This window comes from Poecilia reticulata, chromosome 10 (assembly GCF_904066995.2).
Source record: "Poecilia reticulata chromosome 10, P_reticulata-male-v2, whole genome shotgun sequence".
Lineage (NCBI taxonomy): Eukaryota > Metazoa > Chordata > Actinopteri > Cyprinodontiformes > Poeciliidae > Poecilia > Poecilia reticulata.
This window is the reverse complement of record NC_088839.1, coordinates 23,552,418-23,575,165: the sequence shown is the minus strand read 5'-3', so window position 1 is coordinate 23,575,165 and position 22,748 is coordinate 23,552,418. Positions and strand designations below refer to the sequence as shown.

The following is a 22,748-nucleotide window of genomic DNA, read 5'->3' as shown; positions in this document are numbered from 1 at the left end:
TTTTACTGCAAACAGAAAAGCAACAACTACACCTGCAACTGCTGCTTAAATTATACAAGAAGTGTCTGATAATGTTATGACAATTGTTGATCAGCGTTCTTAGTTTTTGTTTTTTTTACAAATGAAACAAAGGTACATATAATAAACATGTAAACGTAGTAAAAAAAAGCTTATTTTTTTGTCAGTCATTTCAGAAACTAAAACCCATTATATAGATTTGTTCCAGTCATATTGGTCACTAAAACTGTTTTTGTTTGTTTTTTTTACTACAGACATATTTACCGATTCGCACATGTGATAAGAGAAACCGTGAGCGTGAACAACCAGTTTGTTTAGCAAAGACTCTTTTGGGGCGTTTCCACTTTGTGTCAGATGTCCATGACTCTTTTCTGGACATCTGTCAAGTCAGCAAATCTTCCCCATGCTTGTTTAGACCATAATGTGGTAATTATATATTATTTATGCATTAAAACATTGATATAGTATATACTGTTAGATTTTGTTATAAGGACATATTGAAGAACATTGTTTATTGCGTTTACATGCATGTATTCTTGTTTTTTTGTTTATTAATTTGTTTGAAATAAACAATTTAACAAATTAAATTCTAACCTTGTGCTTTGTAATATTCCACTTTTATGAGACACAGAATTTTGACGATAATGAAAACCAAAAATTCAAAGAAAAAAAAATAGCTTGAACCATCTCACTTCCACAAATGAGCGAAAAAATATATTACTTTTCAACTATTTTCTGAAAGATTTAGAAATGTAGATACAGACAGCTTAAAATACCGATGAACTAAAACTCAAAGAATAACTGCTCATGGCAGAGTAACCTTGTTTCCCAGGACCCCCAACAGGAGCTGAAGTTGACCTAATCCCTCCCACACAGCCCACCCGCCGTCACAGCTGAACTCCAGCTCTTCCACAGCATGTAAAGGTCAACCCCAAACACGAATGCCTGAAGTCAAGCCATTCACAAAATGACGAGCAAAAATAAATTTAGAAGTCATCATGAAAAACGTAGAGTTTAACATCACACAACACAGGCCAGCCTGCTAGTTAATAGTAACTGGACAGTTGCCTACAGTGTTTTTTTGTTTTTGTTTTGTTTCAATGTTATTTCTTACAAAGGAGCACATACAGCTGAGATTTCCTCCTGAGATCAAAAATAAATAAATAAATAAAAATTAGATGATGATACAAGAAGACAAGCATGCAGTTTGGATTACATTTTGAGATTGCTGAAAATGCTTTTGAAAGTAGAGCTTTTCAATTATTCACTTTCAGGAGTTTTCTGCAAATTTAGAAAAAAACTGATTTTATGAAAACTAATACAGTCTACTACTCGCACGCCAACTATTTGCTTTGTTGGAGGGAAACCACTGCAATTACAGCTCTATTTTACAGTTCTGTTTTGATTTGTCTTGACCTTCCATTACACAGGAAAAAAAAAAAAAGTTGCCTGCTATGCTACAGCCAGGCACTATGACTGTATTTCTCCTTTTTTTTTTGTTAGACTTTGCTACATGGATGACGATGAAAACGAAGTATTTGTCGTAGAAAATATCCTAAATTATAGAGTACTGACTATAAGCTGCTTGCAGATCCAAAAAAATGTTACATTCATGTAATTACTTGTACTAAAAATGTGTAACCTGAGCCATACCTGTAATCCATTTGTCGAAGTACTATAAAAAAATTCAACTCTACTAAAAGAATGTAATATGTAATTTAAAAGTATTCAATTTGAAAAGCAAACGACTGCTTACATCCATCTTGAATTTTTAACATTTAGTTTGCCGGAAGAGAACAGCGTCATGACTGATTGTCTTTGTTTTATGATGTGTTGCTTGTTATCAAACAGCAATTCAATTAAAAGTCAATATATGTCTTTGTAGGGCTCTGCTGAACTTTACCCTCGACCTTTAAAAAAAAAAATCACATTGTGATCGGCGCGTCCATAACTCCGAGTCAACGTTCGTTTCAGATGCAATGCAGATTCTCTTCGGAGATGCTGAATTCACAGGAAAAAGTCACTGTGACCTTGACAAAAAGCATACAGAAGTTCTATGTAATTAAAAACTGAAAAATATCTGAAAAAGAAAAAAAACTTTATTGAATAGATTTGATTTAAATAAAGCTTATATACTCCTACGTGAAAAAAAAACACCAAAACATTTTTACAACCTTAGAGAAACAGTGTGGGACACATATTAAAGCTGATGCTACATGCAAACAGTGTGCATGTAGCATCTGATAGTTATATGCTTTTATAATTCAGAAATGTTTAATTCAACTGCAGGCTTGCTGTATTATAGAAATATGTGGTAATTCGCAAAGCAAGTCTTGGAACATTTTTTAAAAATTGAGGCAGTGCTGCAGAGATCTGGACTCATCTTTTAAGGCAGAGGGGACTTCTGCCGCATCGCCTTCTGCATTTGAATATAGACATCAAAGAAAAAACCTATCAGTAAAGCAGACTGGAAGTAAAAATCCTAAAACTATTAAAGAATTAAAGAGAAGCAGTAAATATTCATACGCATTAAAACGGGAAAAATCCTGACCCTGCGTCCCCATTTACCAGAGGATTGTCAGATAAATCCTCCATCCATCCGAGAACTCCAAGACAAATTTTTAAGTCAGAAAGATGAACTCTAAAATAAGCTTTCAGCCAATCAAAGAACAATCTAATTCAGACAGTCCTCTGCAGAGCCTGCTTCCTTGATCTTAATTTATAATAGAATGGTGAATGGCGAACACTGGCTTAGGGCATGAGAGGCACACGCTATTTATTAATTTTTCATTGCCGTCCTTTTAAAGCATCAAGGACATTTGCCACATCAAATCTCCTCAACCTAAAGCCCCCAGTTTAATAGCTCGCTTGAAACAAAAACACTGTAGAAAGAATAAAATATTGGAGGGAAGCTTGGATTTCTGAACATTTTCACTTAATATTACTCATATCTAATATTTAGTGACGTTAAAGTGATTGGAGTTTTCAGCTTTTGCTCCAGTTGGGTGCTTTGTAAACCTCCATTCTCCAACGAGTTAAACTAATGAAAACACAAAGGTTATTTAACTAGGGAATTTTTATTTTTTTAAAGTGTGTTGAATTAAAGTCAGTTTTCTAAATTGTTCATCTGGGAAATACAGAAAAAAGCACTTCTAAAGACAATAACTTGATAATTACTTACCTTAATTAAGATGAAGATGAATTGGTTTAAGTGAGACAGTGAACTTAACAGGAAAGTTAAACAGCATTTTGAAATTAAAAGAAATTTACAAATTAGGTGTCTTATATCACAAAGAAATGCCAGATTTCTTATTACATTGCACTCCGTCAAAAAATAACATTTGTGGTACAATTAAATGCAATTCAATATATACCTGAACTTGTTTGAAAGATATAAAAAGTGGATGTTATTAATCTTTGACATTCTCAAAATAAAAATACTATTCCAAGGTTAAAGATCCTAAAACCGAGTTTTACCGAGTTTCCTGGTGTCTCAGGAGTTTGTTCTGCTTTTAGTAAAAGATTGGGTTTTTTAAAATTATTTTAATGCAAAGTTGAGGTAAATATTGTCACGTGGAAAATGGCAGAGAACGCATTTAATAAAAGCAGGTTTTAGGACGCTTGTAATTTGTCATGATTTATTTGTTTTTAAGTCTCTTAATAACTTGGCAACATCTCATCTCACTGAACCACTGTGTGTTGCAGCTCGTACTCTCAGGTCAGCAGATCAGATGCCGTTAACGGTACCTAAGGTTTTCTGTAGATCAAGAGGTGAGAGAGGTTTTTGCAGTGGCGGCTCCAACACTGTGGAACGGTTTGCCTCTACAAATCAGCCAGGCTCCATCAATAACTGTTTTTAAATCTTGTTAGAAAACACACACGCACACACACGCAGACAAACATTTCTACACCCTGCTTGCTGTGCAGCACTTTGGTCAAGCTCATTATTTTTAGGGTGCTTGATACACTAATTTGATTTGATCTGTAAATAAACTATGTACTTCATCAATGAATAGAGTGTTATTTCCCTTAGTAAATTATGGCAGTAAATATAAAAATGCTCAGCTGCTGTAATTAATCTAACTGTATGAATGTTTATTTTCATTGGCCGTGGTTCTGATCCCATTTTGAATCAGTTATAAAATATGACTGTATGGTGGCACAAACAAAACTCTGCAGTCTCGTTTCGGCTTGTTCAGATGCATTTTATTATTCAATGTTAATGTAAGTAGTTGAAACCTTAATGTGTCAGCATTCTGTCATTGTGTAAAATAACGAATTTATGTTATTGAGCCGTTTTATGCTTCTTCTTTCCAACATTCATGTGTCTCACACATCGCCGGCATCACTCAGAAATAACTGGTTATGGCAGAAAGTTTTGTTCATTTGTAATCTTTTAAGGTGTTGTTTTGTTGCTAGCTGTGGTGACCCTTCAGTGCCCTGAATACACCAGCAGGCATAGAGACAAGATGGCTACCTCAGTGGATATTGTTCAGATCAGTGTCCAGTCAAGGTATATTGATAGTGAAGTGTGTCAGTGAAGTAAATATTTAGAACACCCACCAATTAGGTCATTATGTACCAGTGGTGTATCTAGTTAGGACAGGAAATAACACTAAACGTATTGCATCATTCTAAGCTATGTAACCAAGACCTGAGTGTTAGAACTTTCCCTTTTCCAGCCTGGAACTGGTCATTGTTTGAACATGATCCGATCTTCAAGATAAAAGCCCGGAAAGGAATCATCCACCTGGCGTCTCCACAATCAGAACCAACAAGCAAAGTTTTTAAATTTCTCACAAAACAAAACTAATTTTTTTTTTTCTGGTACTCCATCTTCCTCCAACAGCCAAGAAAACATGCATTTCATGTCTATTGGTCTCTACATTGCCCTGAGGTGTTTAATGTGCGTGGTTGGTTTTTCAGTTTGTCTCTGAATCAACATGAGATGCTACTTTCTAGTATTGGATTAGAACAGAAACCCTGGGTCACAGTGATTCTATTTTAAAACTGTGACGTGAATGGAAAGAAGATGTATGATATTATTAGAAATGGGTTTTAAACTGTTGATATGTCAGAGAAACATACTTCTACTTTACAACTGGCAAAAAGATTTTGAGTATACACCTTTAGCCCTAAAATCACACCCAGTTTTACTCAGAAAACAAGAACATGTCAGTAAATTAGATCCGCTACAGTGCAGCCAGTACTGACCTTTTCTCTCTGGTATAAGGCTTTTTAGACTCTTTGGTCAAATCTGCACACTGACAACAACATACAGAGAGCAGTTGTTTACACAACCCTATTTACCATCGCACAACCTGACATTTCAGAGCCGGCCGGCATCCAAGCAGTCATCTGTCCAGTCGTACAGGTATTGATCATTTCCTGTGGCCTGGAGATTTTCCACTGCCGTTTCTTCAACAAATGGATCACACGCCCTCTCACGCCAAGTCTCAGCAGCCCCCTGAGCTGCAGAGTCTGTCATTGGATGAGACAAGATAGAAGTCTACTTTCTAAAGCAACGCAGCAGCAGACGCTGATGGATAGACCTCGACTTGTGACGTAAATCAGGCCAGTGGTTACGGACTAATGTGAAACCGCTGTAGAGGTCAGCAGACAGCAGCAGGTATCCAGTGTAATGCATTCATCCCAGTCTATCTGGAAGCCTGTAATTACCTGAATGTGTTGCTTACATCTTCCCTACTTTTTGGATGGAACTTGAAAGAGAATGTGAGACTAGTGCTGCGGAGCTGCGGAGCACACTTCCACAATGGTCGGAGTGATGAAAGTCAATTCACAGCGTTCTATTCCTGGCTCATTCCTTACTAGCGGAGGAGAAAGTGCCAGAGAGATTTCATGCCTGAGACAGAGGAGTTACACTTGTGTTTTCCCAATGGACCATCAGAACCAACACTTTCCTTCTAGCACATCTGAGAGCCCTCATCGCCGCATGCTGACAGCGTGAAAATGGGAATCTGCCAGGAATATGGGGGGAGAGGGGTCCTCGACTAGACCACGATTGGCTAACCAGGCTAAATACTGTTTCTTCTATCCTCTCTTTCAATGGGGCCTTCACGAATGAGAGCTCATGGCTTTCAGTACACAGGGTCTATTTGGATTCTCACAAAGGTTAAAAATCCCAGGTCAAACACTTCTTGGGAGCTTTTGAAATGAAAGAAAGTTATTGATAACCAGGACTTGTCGTTCTGAAAGAATGTCTTCGTATCTTAGATGAGTGGTCATGATCCAAAATGAGGTAATTTTGTCCTTTTCTATTTACCGAACACAGCGTAGCCATTACTGCTGATTGAAACCTACTATGTGGCCCATCCAAACAGTCAAGGCAGATAAATCCATTGCTGCCATAGAAATAACCAAGCACAAAAAAGACAGTTTATGAAAGGCTGAAAAATATGAGAGCATGGAGGGAGCAGGGGCCAGATCCCAGTGCACTGTTTAACCTTGTCCCTGCTTCTCTTAGGTCTTACAGTCTTAATCTTTATAAAGTCCTTGAAAAGGCAATGAAAGAGCACTTTAATCGACGCTACTTAAAGTCGCAATTTCACATTTCAAAAGACATTTACTGTGTGAGAAAGTTTATTTTTTTATTCTCCATTTTTCACTGAAATAATTTTTTTAAAGACTTTTGAAGGCAATTAGAACCATACAATTAAACGGCTACATAATGTCCATAACTCAATTAAGCTCCCTGGTCAACAAAATTAAATGAAAATGTTATAATAACTTTCTGAATTAATTTTATTTTAAACAAATTCCACCTTTGCTTAGAATGCTGAACAAATGTAACTCTTCTAGGAAGTTGAGAAATTATGGAAAACTGTTCCCTACGGGGAGAAATTCTGCTTGTGGACATCGGTGCTTGTGGTTGCAGTGAAGCCCTCTGCTCTTGGTTTTGATGTTTGAAGGTTCTTTGCTTTAGATATACAAATGGGTTGATGAAGCAAAGAGTTCACAGCCAGAAAAAAAGTTTCTGAAAGCTTAAACATCTGAAATGACTTAAAAATGCTAAAAGGAACACTGTAAATCCCTGTGCAAAAATAAACAGCTTAGCATGGTGCACAAGAATTTAACCAATGATGCCAATTACTGTCCGTCAGGGTGTTAAAGTCTTCTATTCCCACATCAGTGAACCCGATTTAAGTGGTAACTAACACCTGACCCAGACTACATCAGTCAGGAACAACCTACTAGTCAATAAGCATGTTTTTTGAGCAGCACTGGAGTTGTGCAATCATACTCAGCAAACAAGTTTGCAGTTCAAGTTTGAAGCACAAATCAGTAAATAAGTTGGCTGAGAGTTAAACATATTTCAATATGCGTAACCATGTTATGCAATAAAATCAGCTGTATTGAATTCTCAAGTAATAAACATTTACCATTAAACTCCATGATGAGTAATTGTGGATTATTTCAAATAAAAGGAAATGAAGTGCACAACCTTCATGATTTGTTGTGGTTTGTTTTCCTCTTGCAAACGTTATCTGCAGCGGCAAGTGGTTTTATATAAACATAGACCCACCTTGGAACCTCAGAAAGATTTTTTTTTTTTAGTTTTTTTTTCTTGAAATATTTCTCTTTTTCTTTTCATCAACTTATTTTATTATCGTTTTTGTGCAGCACTTTGGTGCACTTTTAACCCCGTTTTTAAAGTGCTATATAAATAAATTTGACATTGACATTGAAAGACGAGTGAAATGTTTCGAGCTAGATGCAGGTTTTTATTTAGACGACGCTCATTTTGCTTACAGAATCCAGCAGGACAACAGAGTCTCTTTGCAGATGAAAAGACAATAATTGATTATGGTCTACGCTTCCATTTTTGCCAGTACGCTGACAAACATAAATGATACTAATTCAGATGATACACATATTTCACCACAACCAAGATTTGGTTATTGAGTTCCCTCCTTATCTCAGTCAAACCAGCTGCAGTGAAAACAAATTCAGAAATAAATGTCTCCAATAAATAAATCTAGTGACATTTGGTGGAACAAAAAAAAAAACAGTACGCTCACTGTGGTTTGGTCCGCAAGTGCATTTTAGTTCAACTTCCAAAAAGTCTGTTGTGCTGCATTAAAATAAATTGGCAGTATACACTGAGGTTTATATTAACCTGAACCATCTGAATTATTTCTCTAAGCAGTGGGTGAAAGATCCAGCAGAATTGTGCATTTGTAAAAATCACTGAAGTTGTATTATTAACAGGTAAAGAGCTTTTTCACAGCATTCAATGAAAAGAAACGCTGCAGAAACCAAGACAAGACAGTACAAATTTTTTTTTTCAATCAACACATCAACATGCATCTTTAAACACAAAGCTAAGCAATGACCTTATATGCACAGTTCAGAATATGCTCCCAACCAGCTTCACAGCTGAAGATGCTGTGGTGGTTGTGTGCATGTGTGTGTGTGTGTGCGTGTGTGTGCGTGTGTGTGCGCGTGTGTGCGCGTGTAAAATCTGTGTGTGTATGCATGGGTTCATAGGAATGAAGACAGATACAAAGAAGTAACAAGATTTGGAAGCCAAATAAATAATAGGCTACTTACCGCAACTTTGCTCCCAGTTATCTGCATGCAGCGATCGGCGGAGAAGGTTAATGTGCAAAAAGACACAAACAGCACAATCGTTAGTAGGCCAGAGAATTATCCATTACAAGTTGAGGCATTAGCGTATCTGTTGTGACAACACAAAAATCCTTCACACATTTATAGCTCACTCGGTTTCACTGAAAATGTACAAAAGCAAACAAAATAACTCTTACAGCTACTACTGCATACTGAAGATTATGTCTGTTGTTGGCAGCTGCAGGTCATCTATTGTTAAATTATGAGCAGACTGAGATATAAATTATGAGATGTAAATATCAAGGCAAAATTTCCTTCGCTTCTGCAATAATTTGACAATGTGGACAGTAAGAGAAGTGAGAGGGTAAATGTCTTTGATTGGTCGATGCAGATTTTGGATTCTTACCTAAACATGAACACTTGCTACTGCGGGTACAGAATGTGAAGAAGGTCCCTTTGGTCTAAAAATCAATCTTCTGCCATTAACAGTGGTCTTCAGATGTCACATTTGTGTGGCAGAACTACCTTGAACCCATGCAGTCAGCACAATTCCCAGGGTTTAACCTTGTTATCTGTCAATAGTGGCAGGTAGCAGAAGCGATTTTCATTACTGCAACTGTGGGACTTGTTTCACAGTGGGAAGGTGTCTGTTAGCAGAGTAAATGTATTCTAATCTGAGGCTGAGCTCTTCTCGCTCTACAACATGCTTCTAGGGAATTGCATTCTGATTGCAAGAAGTTATAGGACACACTGAGCCATTTCCCCCCTTCCTTTCTACGGTTTTTATACGAGGCAAAGAAAAAAAAATCTAACTTTTATTTTCTTTTACAGACATTCTCAAACTGTCCAGGTCTGCATCCATTTATTGCAACAGTTACCCTTTCCTTCACCCTACTAAATGTTCAGAACAGCCATAGAAGCAGTTTAACGCAACAATTTCTCTATGTTTTTAGCAACTATTGCATGTCTTTAAAATGGTCCAGAATACAACAATTGCTGCAGAACGTACATCTATTTAACTTTAAAACACATTTACAGCAGCTCTACCAAACAGACATTATCTTTAGTGCGCCAGAACACAACATTGGAAGGAGCTTGAAGGTGAGAGGCATCGGTTCAAATTAATGTGTGTTTTAGGGGGGGGGGGAGGACAAGTCGTTGGGTACAGTTGTATTACAAGGTCTGCACAGCTTGTTATAGTGACAGGTTTTCTGAAATATCACAAATAACAGAACGCCAAAATCATTAATGAAGTTTTTCCACCTTTGGTCTGACCTACTTCTTGAACAGCTCCTTTCAAAAGGAGTTAGAAAAATATTTTAACAATACTGTTGCATAATTCTCAATACACACAAACATACATTTTATTTAAGCACATTTTTAAAATTAACTTTTAAGGTATGATTTTATCATTATTGGCACATTTTGCCCACATATTTGCTCCTTTTTATTTACAACAATGCCCTAAATTTGGCTGATATTCTGTGTGCATCTCTCTTCAGATCGCAAAACAGATGCAGGTCTGGGCTGAGAACCAATCTTCTTCTGGTGAAGTTATTCTTTTGAAGAATATTTCTTTACATTTCCAGCACAAGCCTGAAGGATTTGTGCCGACATGAACTGTCGTTTTGACCCCAATTTCGTAGAAAGTTTTCAACCTAATTTTAGTAGTTTCTACATCTCTTTAGACGTTTTCTCTACTTGATGCTAATGATTTGATCCTTTTTAAACAGACTGAGATATGTTCCACAATCACAGGATATGTCTTTCCACATGGTTGTTTAAGAAATCAGAAGTTGCCCTTTGAATCAGCTTGGATAATAATTTGCTGCCAATAGGAAGCCACTACAAGCGAATGGTCTAGTTAAATCCAAGTGTTTTTTTTGTGTGTTTTTTTTGTTTGGTCAAGCAGTGCATTTCACTATTATTTTTTTTATTGTCGTTTCCCCCCAAAAAAGATGTCAGTGTTTTCAATTTTACAGGCCACTTTCAAGGTAGAAAAAGTTCTGAAACACAAAAACCTGCCATCTTAAACAAGGAAATGTAGGCTTTTAATATCCACAATAGATGCTGTACCTAATTACTTGCACGTTTTCCTCTCAAGACATCACTATGTACCACAAATTGTATGAGTACTGCAAATTAATAATCATTAGTGGTCTGGACTTTCTTTGAAAACTGTACGGGCCACTCAGAGAGGAAGGCTGGAAATTGATGGTCACATGAAAAAAAATGCAGTAAGAAAAGAATGCAATAATGAGCAATCCCCCCTTACAAGGCCTTACATCACATCCTTCCAACATTAAACAAAGCATGTTCATAATTTAACACAAGACTCAAAGTATGTATTAGCAGCATTAGTAAAATTTGTGAAATTAGCATTTTTGATTAAATTTGCACAAATGTAAAGAAAAGGGCTGTAAAAAAAAAAAAGGCAGCAAAAAAAGAAAGGCAGCAGCTCATGCAAAGCTAATAGTTAAAGACATTTAAACATGACTCATGCAGAAGCAGAGTTGGATTACACGGTAATCAGTTCATATTTAAATGAGCCAGGTCTTTGCAGAAGTTTTTTTTTTTTTTTTTGCAATACTCCATTTGTATTTGGAGTAATTTGCCAGACCCCTGCTGGGGTAAACCTTGTAGAATATGAGTCTGTATTTAATGTTGCATGGCTTGAGAGAGAGAATAGCTTTAAATTGTCTTCAAAACACATATTTTGCAAGAGTAAGAATTGTCCTCATTATTTCAGGCAAGCAAAGTTTAAAAGCAAATGTGATGTGTCAGTACGCATCAGTGATGGATAGAGATACACCAGTCACCTAGGACATTATGAAAATCTGTCACATATCAAGTTTCCTTTTGCCACAAAGGCAACAAAAAGCCGAGGAGATGTTGAGCACCATAAATCTGGCACTGACAACCAAGTGTCGATTTTGCAAATCCTGTAAACTGGCGTCTTGTTTCACTAGTTTGAGATTCAGATAATTTAGAGACCAAATCAACCTTGCTATTTTGTTGCTGAAATAGTTTCTGAGCAATTCCAGCAGCAGAAGGGCTCATTATCCTGTTCTCACAAAGCACAGTTTCAGATCAGGTAAATAGTTTATTGAAACATCTAAATCAACAGCAACAACCAAGGTTTTCCAACAAAGCATCAATCAAAGCCTTTCATTGCTGCTGCTGGATGGCTCTCTGCTCATTGTACGTTTTGGTGTTCCTCAGGTAAGAAGAACATGAAAACTTGATACAAAAAAACTAATTTCGGTCTTAAAAAAAAAAACGTTTGGCTCGTTTCATCTGTACAACTTTTAATTATATCAGCCACTTCAGCTGCTATAGGGCGAGTTTTAAGACTGGCCATTATTTAAATCATCAGTGGACCTTCACGAGTTTCCTTTTGTTAGACCACTCTTCGAAGGACCAGAGAACTAGGAAGCTGCCATACTCTACAGAAGCTGCATATTATCTGGAGATTCTTGTAACCCTGCCATCACAATTTAAAATTTGGCAAAAAATTTGCTTAAATTACATTAGCCTTTTTTTCTCCATAATATACAGGCCAACTACCACACCTCAATGAAATGTCACCTTGGAGTGATCATATTGTTTTGGCTGATTGGTACATGTGAAAGCTGTTGGGTTTTGGTCAGAAAGCATGTTGGGGAGACCAACATCTGTGGTGCTCCACCAGTATTTAATCATTTAAATTGTGTGCTTCCAATGACCTGAGGATGTTGTTGTCTGCTTAAAGAAACAGAGGAAAATATTTCAAAATGTTACCAAACCCGCAAGGGTGTTAAATTATAATAAATGCAATAAAACAGTAAAGAAGTAAAAAAAAAAAAACAACAAAGTAAGCCTTTCATAAATGATGGACACTGGAGACACCACAGCCAAACTGAAAACCCCACAGAAAGATAGAAAAAAGCCCAGAATGTTAAAAAGCCAAACCACCAATCTACACTTTGTGCAACATTTTATATTAAGCCCATTACCAGCTACACATAACTAAACTGCTGAAATGCAATTCCTTCTTTCAACTGTTCCAAGTTTCAAACTTTCCAATGGATTATTAACTCAACAATGTAATAAGCGATGCTGATCAGAACTCTGTAAGCCGTGTGATTATGGTTTCGTAATGTGTTAAGAATTAGATAAAAGATTGAGATTTGCTTACAATTTAACACAGCCTAAACATTTTTCACAAACAAGTCTAACAATATGCCACAAGCTGTTACAACTGTTACATTTTTGTAGTAATTGCTGCAAGTTTTTGTAATTGCTGCAAACTGTTACAACTGTTGCAAATTGTTCAATAGAAATCCTCAGTTTACTGCTGGATGGTATGATAAAATATTCCTAAAAACTATTTGAAAAGCCCACCTAAACAATCAAATTGATGCAACCTCCGGTGGCATTAGTAGATATTACACATTGTTGGGGATCTACAGTAGCCCTGTACTGTAACTGCACATTTGCATGAGCCTGCATGAACAGCTATTTCTTCCCTGACACAGAGTCCCCTCCTCCCCTTCTCCTCCATCAGCTCTATTAAATGTGATAGCAGGGTGCAGACAGACATCACATTTTGTCCTCTGTCCTTTCACTACACAGATTATGTTATTCATTTGAATAAAATATCTCTGCTCACAAAGCATAATGGGCCCTGTGAGGAATTCAATCATCTTGGATAATCATCATTATCAATAATGCCAGTTAATTACCATAACAATGAGCAAGGTAATAAATGACGATGTCAAGGCAGAGCTACCAGGTTCAGGAAACAATGAAGAAAGAAAGCACTTCTCCTCTTCAGAAGTGCTATGAATATCACCTCTGTAAGGTTCTCCAAAATCTCTAGGAAAGAGGTCATTTCAATATACTGTCAAACCAAAAAAGTACTCATCTAAAATATTAAGAAACTGCAATTGAAGCCAGATACTTAAGACAATTTATCCAAGCATGGTATGTGTGCAGTGTCAGAAATGGTGAGTAAATGGCTCTCCTATACCATATCTGTTGGTGTTAACTTGAGAAATGTGATTGTTTACTTCATCTCCATCATTCTATGGTCAAAGCTGTTTGTCAGACTTCAAGTCCATACGTTTCTTGCTCTAACAAGCACTACGTAAAATGAATAGAATGGGAGCAAATAAAATCAAGAGTGATGCAATCTGTTAATTTTGTCTGCACTGCTAACAAGACGGTCAAAGAATGTGACCGTGAAGCTTAAGGCATCTTCAAAGTGGTCTGTGTTTGAACAAAGACCTGACCCCAGTAAGCTCTCCGTCACAAAGCACTTTAGAAAAGCATGACACCCACATGTTTATTTCCTGTCAGACTACTGGAATGCAGTGTGTGCGTGAAAGGGGTTTATGCTATCGCTTTGGTGCCAGCAAACATGAGTTGGGTCACGTTATTTTAAAGACAACATTTAGGTGTTTTAGAAATCCAAAGGACACAGACTTCCGTTTTCTGCTCTTGCCAGATACAACCATGTGGTGTTTTGAGCAGCAGAAATCCTACGTACCCAATCAGGTCTGCCTTGTTGTCTCCAAAAGCAACAAATGTTTTCAGTGGGCGACAGATTGCAATTTTATATTATTCTTCAACTGTTACCCTTGAGTCTTTAAGAGAAATAAATCATTTAATAAGACTCTCTGAAATGCACTAAACATTTTTTTTAAACAAGCGTTTTTTTTATTTTATAAAATTACACTCATCAAGTTCAACACTTAATATCTGAACTTTTTACAATTAATTATGAACAATATCTTACAACTCTGAGTTTATTTCTACTTTAAGCAATAATGTAGCTGGTTAAAGGTTAGACACCACCACCACCACCATCAATGGGCAAAAGGAAAGTAAGACTGGACAAACATGAACCATCCACAAGGCACCAACTAGGTAAGCAGCTCCAAGTTACAGGTGCATCTCAGTTAATATGAATAGCAGCAAAACTTAGTTTATTACAGGAAAAAAATAAATAAATATATATATATAAACCTCAGATAAATAGGTTACATGATTCCTACTGAATGGATGTCTAATACAGACATGTCAGCCTAAAAAGTATATTCATGTACTGCATGGTTTATGCAATCAGTTCTCTTTTGCATGCATTACTCCATATGCTGCATGATGCAGAGTCACTCACTGTATAGCTTTGCTTAGTTGTTTAAAAAAAGGAGCCCAGTTTGCTTTAATAGTGCTTTGCTAAACAGTATGCTATAAGCTGCAGTTAACCTTGTTGCACCTTTTCCTTCCACTCAATTTTCCAGTTGTAGCAAGCCTGTTTGGAAATCAGTATCTGGTGTAGCTATGTGTTATTGGGAATATTATTTTCATCTTAATTCAGCATCACAAGTAGTTTTTTTTTTTTTTTTCACGTGAGCACCCAGCTACATTAATTTGTGACAAACTAGATTTTTGGGCTTTTTTGAGCTACACCCTAAAACAACAAAAATAACAAATACACCATTAAAATAAATTACTTGGTGTGAAATAAACCCATGCGTTTCACTTTTTTAATCACATGATGGAAATTAAATCAAGTTTTCAATAACATTATTGAGATGTTCCTGTAGATCTGAGGAGCAAACAAGAAAAAGAAAAAAAAAAAGTAAGACAAATAAGTTGATCAAAACTGCAATCAAAGAGGTGGGCCTCAAGCATGAAGAGTGAGGAAAGGTGATGGAGTGGTGAGTGTGCAATAAGGGATGACAAAGCAGAGCATGAAACTGAGCATCAGGTTATTTGATCTTGTTTTCACAAATGTAACACACTTTTGAAACACTTATTTATTGTGACACTTACAGATTTGGCAGTGGCCGAGATGTACTGGACCACCATCTCACGTTTGATGGCCAGTTCCTTCCCACGCAGAGGAGCTTTACGATCCTCATTGAGGTTCATGTCCTCCTATAAAAAAAAAAGAAACAGAGAAGTGAAGCTGATTGAACTCTCCAAACTTTTTCAAGGTTGTATTTAAAGGGCACAAACACCAACATAAAAAAAAACATGTTCTGTCAAATTTCTAGCATTTGCTAGAAATTTTTAATTATTTTTTTTAATTGTACAACATTAATTAACCCGGCAAAGAAAAAAAACGTGAAGAAATTGTATGCAGCTGTAGTTGATCCCAATAAACACATAACCAAAAATAAATGAAGAAAATAAAATTTCTGCATTTGAAAACCTTAAACTCTGATCTGTATCATTTACAGTATAATAGGTCCATCAGAAAGTAGAAACCTTTCAGGCGCAGAAACAATTATTTTTCCCATTTCCACTAGTACCCCTTTATATCAGATCTTGTCCCATGCTTAAATTAATTCCCAACCATGTTTCTTTGTTGAAGTCGCAGGCTGCGGCAGCAGAGTATAATGGCAGGAATAATTAGTCCTTGAAATAAAAGTAGAAAAAGGCAGCAGCAATATAAAAAAAAAAAAAAAAAAACGTACACTGCAACCCAACTCTGAACAGAAGAACAAAATCAAACAACATGGCTTCTATTGAGGCCATGCAATCACAGCTGATAGGCTGGATAGGCAGTATCTACGTGTTATTGGGAGTATTATCTTCATGCTACTTTAATTCGGCATCACAAAGAGTTCTTTCATGTGAGAGACATCAGAGGATAGAGTGAAGGCCGGACAGAGCACTAAAAGCTAGGGAATGACATGATGATTAGAATGGAGGAGAATGTTTATCAGAAGCACTCTCTCACAAAGAGATGGCTAGAATGAACAGAGAGGAGAAAAACATCCTCCAGTGGGGATTCCACAAAGATGTGGAGGCATGCTGCCCTCTAGTGGGCAGAAAGGAAAAAAATCTTTAACCATCACAGCTCCGATTTCACACTGATTTCTCTACATCTGATCAAATGTCTAATTCACCTTGTAAATTAGGTGCATCATCAAATAAGAGCAGTGTATTATACATTGGCTGTATTATCTTACCACAAGTAATCAGATTGAAGTTGTTCAGCCTCATTTGTCTGCGAGACATGGGCAGGAATCCCAACCACGGGCACTGTGACCTAAATTCCTTTAACTACATTTCCTCCAGTAAATACCCTCTGAGCTAAAAAGAAAACCATTAACATCTCTTGTGGAACTGGAAGAGGGGGAGAGGAAAAAAAAAATGCAGCCGAAACTTTTTCATCACCCAGGGAAACCAGCAGGTTTTTTAATTAATCTTTGAACCCTGCTAATTTATCTGCTTAATTGGCATTCAATAAAGGAGGCAGAATGTGGCGGGGTGAGTACATTGCAGGCACACAGAGGGGGGGCGGCGGGTTGCATGAGTAGTGAGCCTGCGGGACGTTTGTCAAGGGGCAAACTGGAGGAATGAGCCCTCCATGTTCAGCCTGCAAAATGATTAATGCTCTTTTATTAATTATACCCTCACAGGCAACATAAAAAGAGTCTCGATATATCAGGACTATTCTGCTGGTGTAACTGAAATGCCGTGATTTGAGCTTCTAGCGATGCCAGTAGACTAGACGAGCACTCCAGCTCGCTATCTTAACGCCAGTCTGACAAACTCCGGGAAGAATTTATTAATACTGATCAGGGTGCTGTGCTCATACCAAACATAATTATACTGGTGTATTCAGGAAATCCTCCTTCACCACAGTGCTGTGGCAAAGTATTTCCCCCCTTAAAGATTTCTCTAGTTTTCACCTGTTTAATCACACCATACAACAGGCAGCTTTTAAATTATGTAATCTTTTAAAAGGAAGATGGCTCAAGTTAAATGACTGTTAAGTAATTTCTCAAATTATGAATGATCTGTGCATGCCAATGTTGTTTTTACACTTCCCTTGCCAGGTCAGATAACTGCCAGAAATCACTTCAGTAGAACCTTTCTGACGACAAGTAAAGCAACGCATCATATCCCAATCTAAAGAAATTCCAGGCAAAGAAATTCACTCTCATCTATTAGTCTGGAAATGTTTATAAACTTATTTTAACCACAGTGAAAGAAAGTCTCCACAAATGGAGAGTTTAAAAGGGGAAAAATAGATCAATAGAACACAAAGGCCCATGTTTCTGTGTTTCTTGGTGAATGGTTACTCAGGTTATCCTTGTTTGGTATTGCAATGGGTTTGGTAATATGAAATATTTCAGTTTGACAAAAAAAAAGAAAGAAGAAATTTGTAGGGGGCAAAACGTTTCAACAGCGCTCTCCATCCAAGTAAAGAAATGCTTAATTTAGAAAAACAAAGCTGTTATGTGTTTGACTAAATTCCTGAGTCCTCAATCACTGCAACCCAAGTAAGCAGGTGTTTCCCCCTCACCAAACCATATTCCCCAACCAAGCAATAAGTTAAAATGGCTGCACTCTAGGCATGGCAGATCTTCACTGGGGATGAGGCTTAGCAGCTGTCTGATTATTTGGATCAGAGGTTTCAGGCAGCCATTAACTAACAGATTAATTAAGACTTTGCAACAAATTTTAGTTTATAAACCAACTTTGTTCCCCCATTTTTCTAAGTTGCACAACATTTTTTTTGGAGAACTTTATCCTGAAGTTAAACTGCTAGGATGGAGTTTCATCTTGGACTATATTGCATCAAACCAGACAAAGAGCTTCAAGTTTGACTTAGACTTGTGCTCTAAAGACTTGAGGTATTGGCCTCACTCTCTCATGTAAATCAATATTTACTATTTAAAGACGTGTCTATTAATGTCCTCTATTCTTCTCTTCCCCTAAATTCCATCAACAGTAATTTTGGTTTTTAAATTTTCCTCCTTAGAACCGGTTCTAAATTTCTCTTACCAGTCAAAGCCTGCAGTTCTGACAGATGTGTCTTCTATAGCATCCCAAGTGAACAAAGGAGCATTATCAGAGATCCTTCCTCCCAGCAGCTGTCGGACTCTATAACCATCAGTGCTGCCAACAAACTCAAAGTGTGTTTACATCCCTGCTCATATTTGCAGTTTTCCTGGTTTCAAATAACACTTCTGTTGGTATTTGCACATCAATGGTTACAGTTTTCTTTTCATATATTGCAAATAGTCCATTTTAAATGCACATTTTGTAGTTTTTTTATATAGTTATGCTACTCTCCTTTGGGTCAGAATACGCCAAGTTTAATAACTGCACTGTAGGTTGTGATGTAATTCGTCCCTTACAGTACAGTATAATATTCTTAATTTTGTTATTTGCATTTATCCATGAGGACAGTAAGGTGTGTAGATTCACACTATGGAGATTCACAGTTACTTTTTGCAGTTTTGAATTTTCCCAATACGAGACAATAAAGTGAATTTCTATTCTATTCTAAAAGGAATGCAGTGGACTATTGGATTCAGTTACGTTTATATATAGAGATGAATCACAACACACCTTCCCAAAGCACTTCGCAAAATGCCATATTCTTTACAGAAGTATAGTTAACTCGGTCAGATCATATAGACAGATTCGATCACATACATTTCAATTTAAAAAAAAAAAAAGGCTGCCAATATCTTTGCTGTGTTTGTTGTATAAATGGCATCACCTCTGTCTTCTAGAAATGAACTGTTTTAATGAATTTGTATAATTTCACTATAAACAACATACACTAACATCTTATAGTCTGACCTTCAATCTTTCTGGTTCCTTCAAAATAAAAGAAATTCCTGTTTGACTCATTCGGAAACATTAACCTGTTTAGCCTATTTTAAATGTCTTATTTGAACACAAATGCCTACCAATATGTTTTATGTGATCATATTTCTTACTGATCTTCAAATATATCGATTTATTGCATGTTAAATTCAAACTAGTAAAAAGAAATATAAATGTGCCAACTGTCCATATATGACATTGTGCTTCAGGAAAAGGATTTTAATTCATAGTCTACGACAATTTGGTGTTTAAAGCAAAATAGATGGCATGCATCCAATGTGAAAAAGCATATTTCAGCACTTAAGACTTTACTTGGACTTGTGTGAACATCTCTGAATAAAATCCCTAAAAGAAATAGTCAACTAAGTTTGGCAAAATCGTTTGGCTTATAACTTGTTGGGGTTTTGAATTAGACTTGACAATTAACGTACATCCTCAAATGCACCCGAGGCTTGAAAATCTATGAAGAGGCTGCCCTAGAGAGAAATGTGGATCTGAGAAAAGTAAGTAGTAAAAAAAATATATATATGTTTTGCTTCAACTGTGACAAATCAATTATTCTGTCCACTACCCTCAAGTTTGATCCATGAGAGGCATAAGGGCATATGGCGTAATTCTCCTGTGGGCTGGTTTTAATGTCTTGGTGCCGAGTGGAAGTGCTGAGGGATCACAAAGGAGCTTATTACCCAGAGTGTTCATCCTAACAATGACACACCATAAAACACACATCTTCAAACAAGCCACAGTGGCACTGGAGTCCTACATTGTCACTGTGCTTCCATCCCCAACATGTTTTCACAAATTTTTGAAAATGAATTGCATTAGAAAAGTATTTGTTCTCACATTCAAAACAACAAACTTAAATGAGTTGTGATGTAGTTTTATGTGACCGATCAAATCAAAGTAGCATAATTGTGAAGTGGAAAGAGACCGAGACTTCATCTTTCGAAGGACCGAGTCTACTCAATCAGCATAGACTCGGTTCTTCGTTGACCATGAAGACTGGAAGTGAAATCTGACGGTCTGATCTTTACATTTATTTATGACCTTCACTCAGCACATGCCCCGTCACCAAGCAACCATGATTGTACTAAACATAAACTGCAAAAAGTGGAGTTTTAAGACCTGGTGAGTTTTTTTATTTATTTAATCATTTTAAATAATTTAATGAATTATATACATTTTCTCATAACTATATAAAAATGTTAATGCAAACAAAAGTCTACCAACACAACTTCACCATTGTTTCAAGAACAAAAATCTCCTTTAGCAGCACACCCTGCCCACTGAGTCTGGGGCTAGGATGGACTTCTATGAATACACCAGACCCGTCCTGCAAATCCTGGAAAAAGGAGGACGCAATTTGCAGCAGCCTTTGAATTCGGACAGCCTTTGTCGCATTGCGGTGACGTAATCGGCCTTCAAATGCTGCCTTCACTGGACGCAGCTCCTGAATTTGAACACACACTTTCTGTACCTCTAAAAATCATAAAATCCGAATAACACAGCCTTCATTGACTGACAAAATGCTAAAAAGTTTAAGGGGTACAAAACATTTTGAAATTAAATAAGATTAAGAGCACATTTTATCCCTTTATGAAGGATTTAATTACAAACACACACAAGAAGAATTTGAAGGAAAAAAATAGAATCTGGATTAGCTGTAGTTACAGGTCCCCTACAAAACACTACATTTTATATAACGATGAGACTGCACATATTATATTGTTTCAATCATAGAGAAGTGTCACACATCATGCATTCGTGGTTTAGAGAAAAGCTTTACCCTCACTAGGAGCTGATTGGAGCCACGCCGTTCCTAAGATGAACATCTTTGATTGAAGCCCACTTCTTCCACACAGTTTCCTCCTCAGTGCGATAGAAATACTGGACATTTTTAACAGCTGATTTACTGCTGTGCATTGTGATGAGAGGCTCAGAATTCAAGCTGTGCATATCTAGCTAAATCCTGTGACAAATCGCATAACTACGCACTACACAATTACCGAGACAGCACATTGAAAGTTATTTGGATGCAATTTAAATCTCTGCACTTTCATGAATGCAGTCCTGCTCTCAATGATTAACTTTAAAACTTCTATAAAGTATTCATTTGCATTTCCTTACCACTGACTGAGAGTTTATTCCTATATTTTGTCAGTTTGCTTTGATGGCTGTTCAGTAATGGCTTATGGGCTATTCCAGCATAGATATACACACCACAGAGGAGGGGGGAAAAAAATAAAAAATGTATCGTGGTCATTAATGCACAGTTGGAGGTTTCGCTAATATGGCAAGGGTCAGCCCTTGAATTGCAGACAGCAAGGCTAAAACATGCGAGAACAATCAATAGTGAAATGTGGGTAAAGTTAATAAAAAAGTGTGTAAAACATAAAAGGAAAACTGGGAAAATATCTGAAATGACAAATGCATTCCAAAGTTGGTGATTATTAGCATAAAATATAGAAAAACCTACCCACCAGCTATTTTCTGAGTACAACATCAAAGCAGGAGAGTTTTCAGTTTATAGGTGAAAACAGGATTGGAATTGACAGTACATAAGTAAATAACCCTCTTTTTTTTCCCCTTTTCGATTTCATTACTGTAATTATAACTCCCAACCCCAAGTGTCAAGACCTGTCAAATGTCAGACCAGCAAACATGCCTTTTGTGTCATCTGTCACTGAGCAAATTGAAGCCTGGGTGTAATGTCACGCTGCTGTGAGCACAAACATAGTAATTGAGAGGTGAAGTGAGTGACAGGGATGAGCGCCCGGGCAAGAAAACAGTGAACACAGACCTGATGAAAACTCTGAGCTCTGATCGCATTTCTCTGGCCCTGGCGATGGAGAGCATTGTACGAGAAATACGGAAAAGGTAAGCACCACACACACACACACACACACGTGTACACAGCAAGTCACTCAGATGCATTATAGACAATAGAGCACACAACCTATGAAATAAAGGTAGAGTAATTCAGCTTCTCACTTCAAAGAGATGGGGTGAAAGCTTTTCAGATTTCAGTCCTGCAGCACACAAGGCCAGAAAGGCACAAAAGTGACATCTGACCCCAGAGACGAGGGAGAAGTAAATCTGATATTTAGCATTTTAAATCTGTGCAAATGAAAACCAGATTTAAAATGTCTTGTACTAAATCTGTCAACAAATGGCATAAAAACTAAAAAAAAAAAATCATGTTAAATCCAAATCCTTGTGCCAAAGCTCCTTTTGTTCCCAAGAACAATGGTTACACAAACATGACGGTGTCAAATGATTGCATTTGGTACTGTGAGTCATTACTGCTGTAAGAAAATATGGGCCCTGCACACAGTTTATTTGAAACTCTCAATGCAGAATGAGATTAGCAATCGCTTTCAGTCTTTGGAGAGTTGTTTTACTGCAGCGCTCATGCAAATACGCAACTGAGTTCACGAAGCTCTGCAGTTGTCTTAGGCTGCATATCACAACTTGTTGACTGTGTTCCAAAGCTCCTCTGTATATACACACATGAAGGT

General features: G+C 37.0%; 1 protein-coding gene across 8 annotated transcripts in view; it reads right to left on the bottom strand.

The window, feature by feature from the left end:
- The window catches only part of diaph2 (diaphanous-related formin 2), a 456,529-nt gene that overhangs the window by 408,046 nt on the left and 25,735 nt on the right, over nt 1-22,748 (bottom strand). For 7 of the 8 annotated variants that reach the window (XM_081611700.1, XM_081611701.1, XM_081611705.1 and 4 more), the window contains 2 exons: nt 15,427-15,531; nt 8,590-8,610 (listed from right to left, as the gene is read on the bottom strand). In XM_081611700.1, coding sequence (XP_081467826.1) covers nt 8,590-8,610; nt 15,427-15,531 — 126 coding nt within the window. The remainder of the gene's footprint in view (nt 1-8,589; nt 8,611-15,426; nt 15,532-22,748) is intronic. The other variant, XM_081611702.1, reaches the window with a different exon arrangement.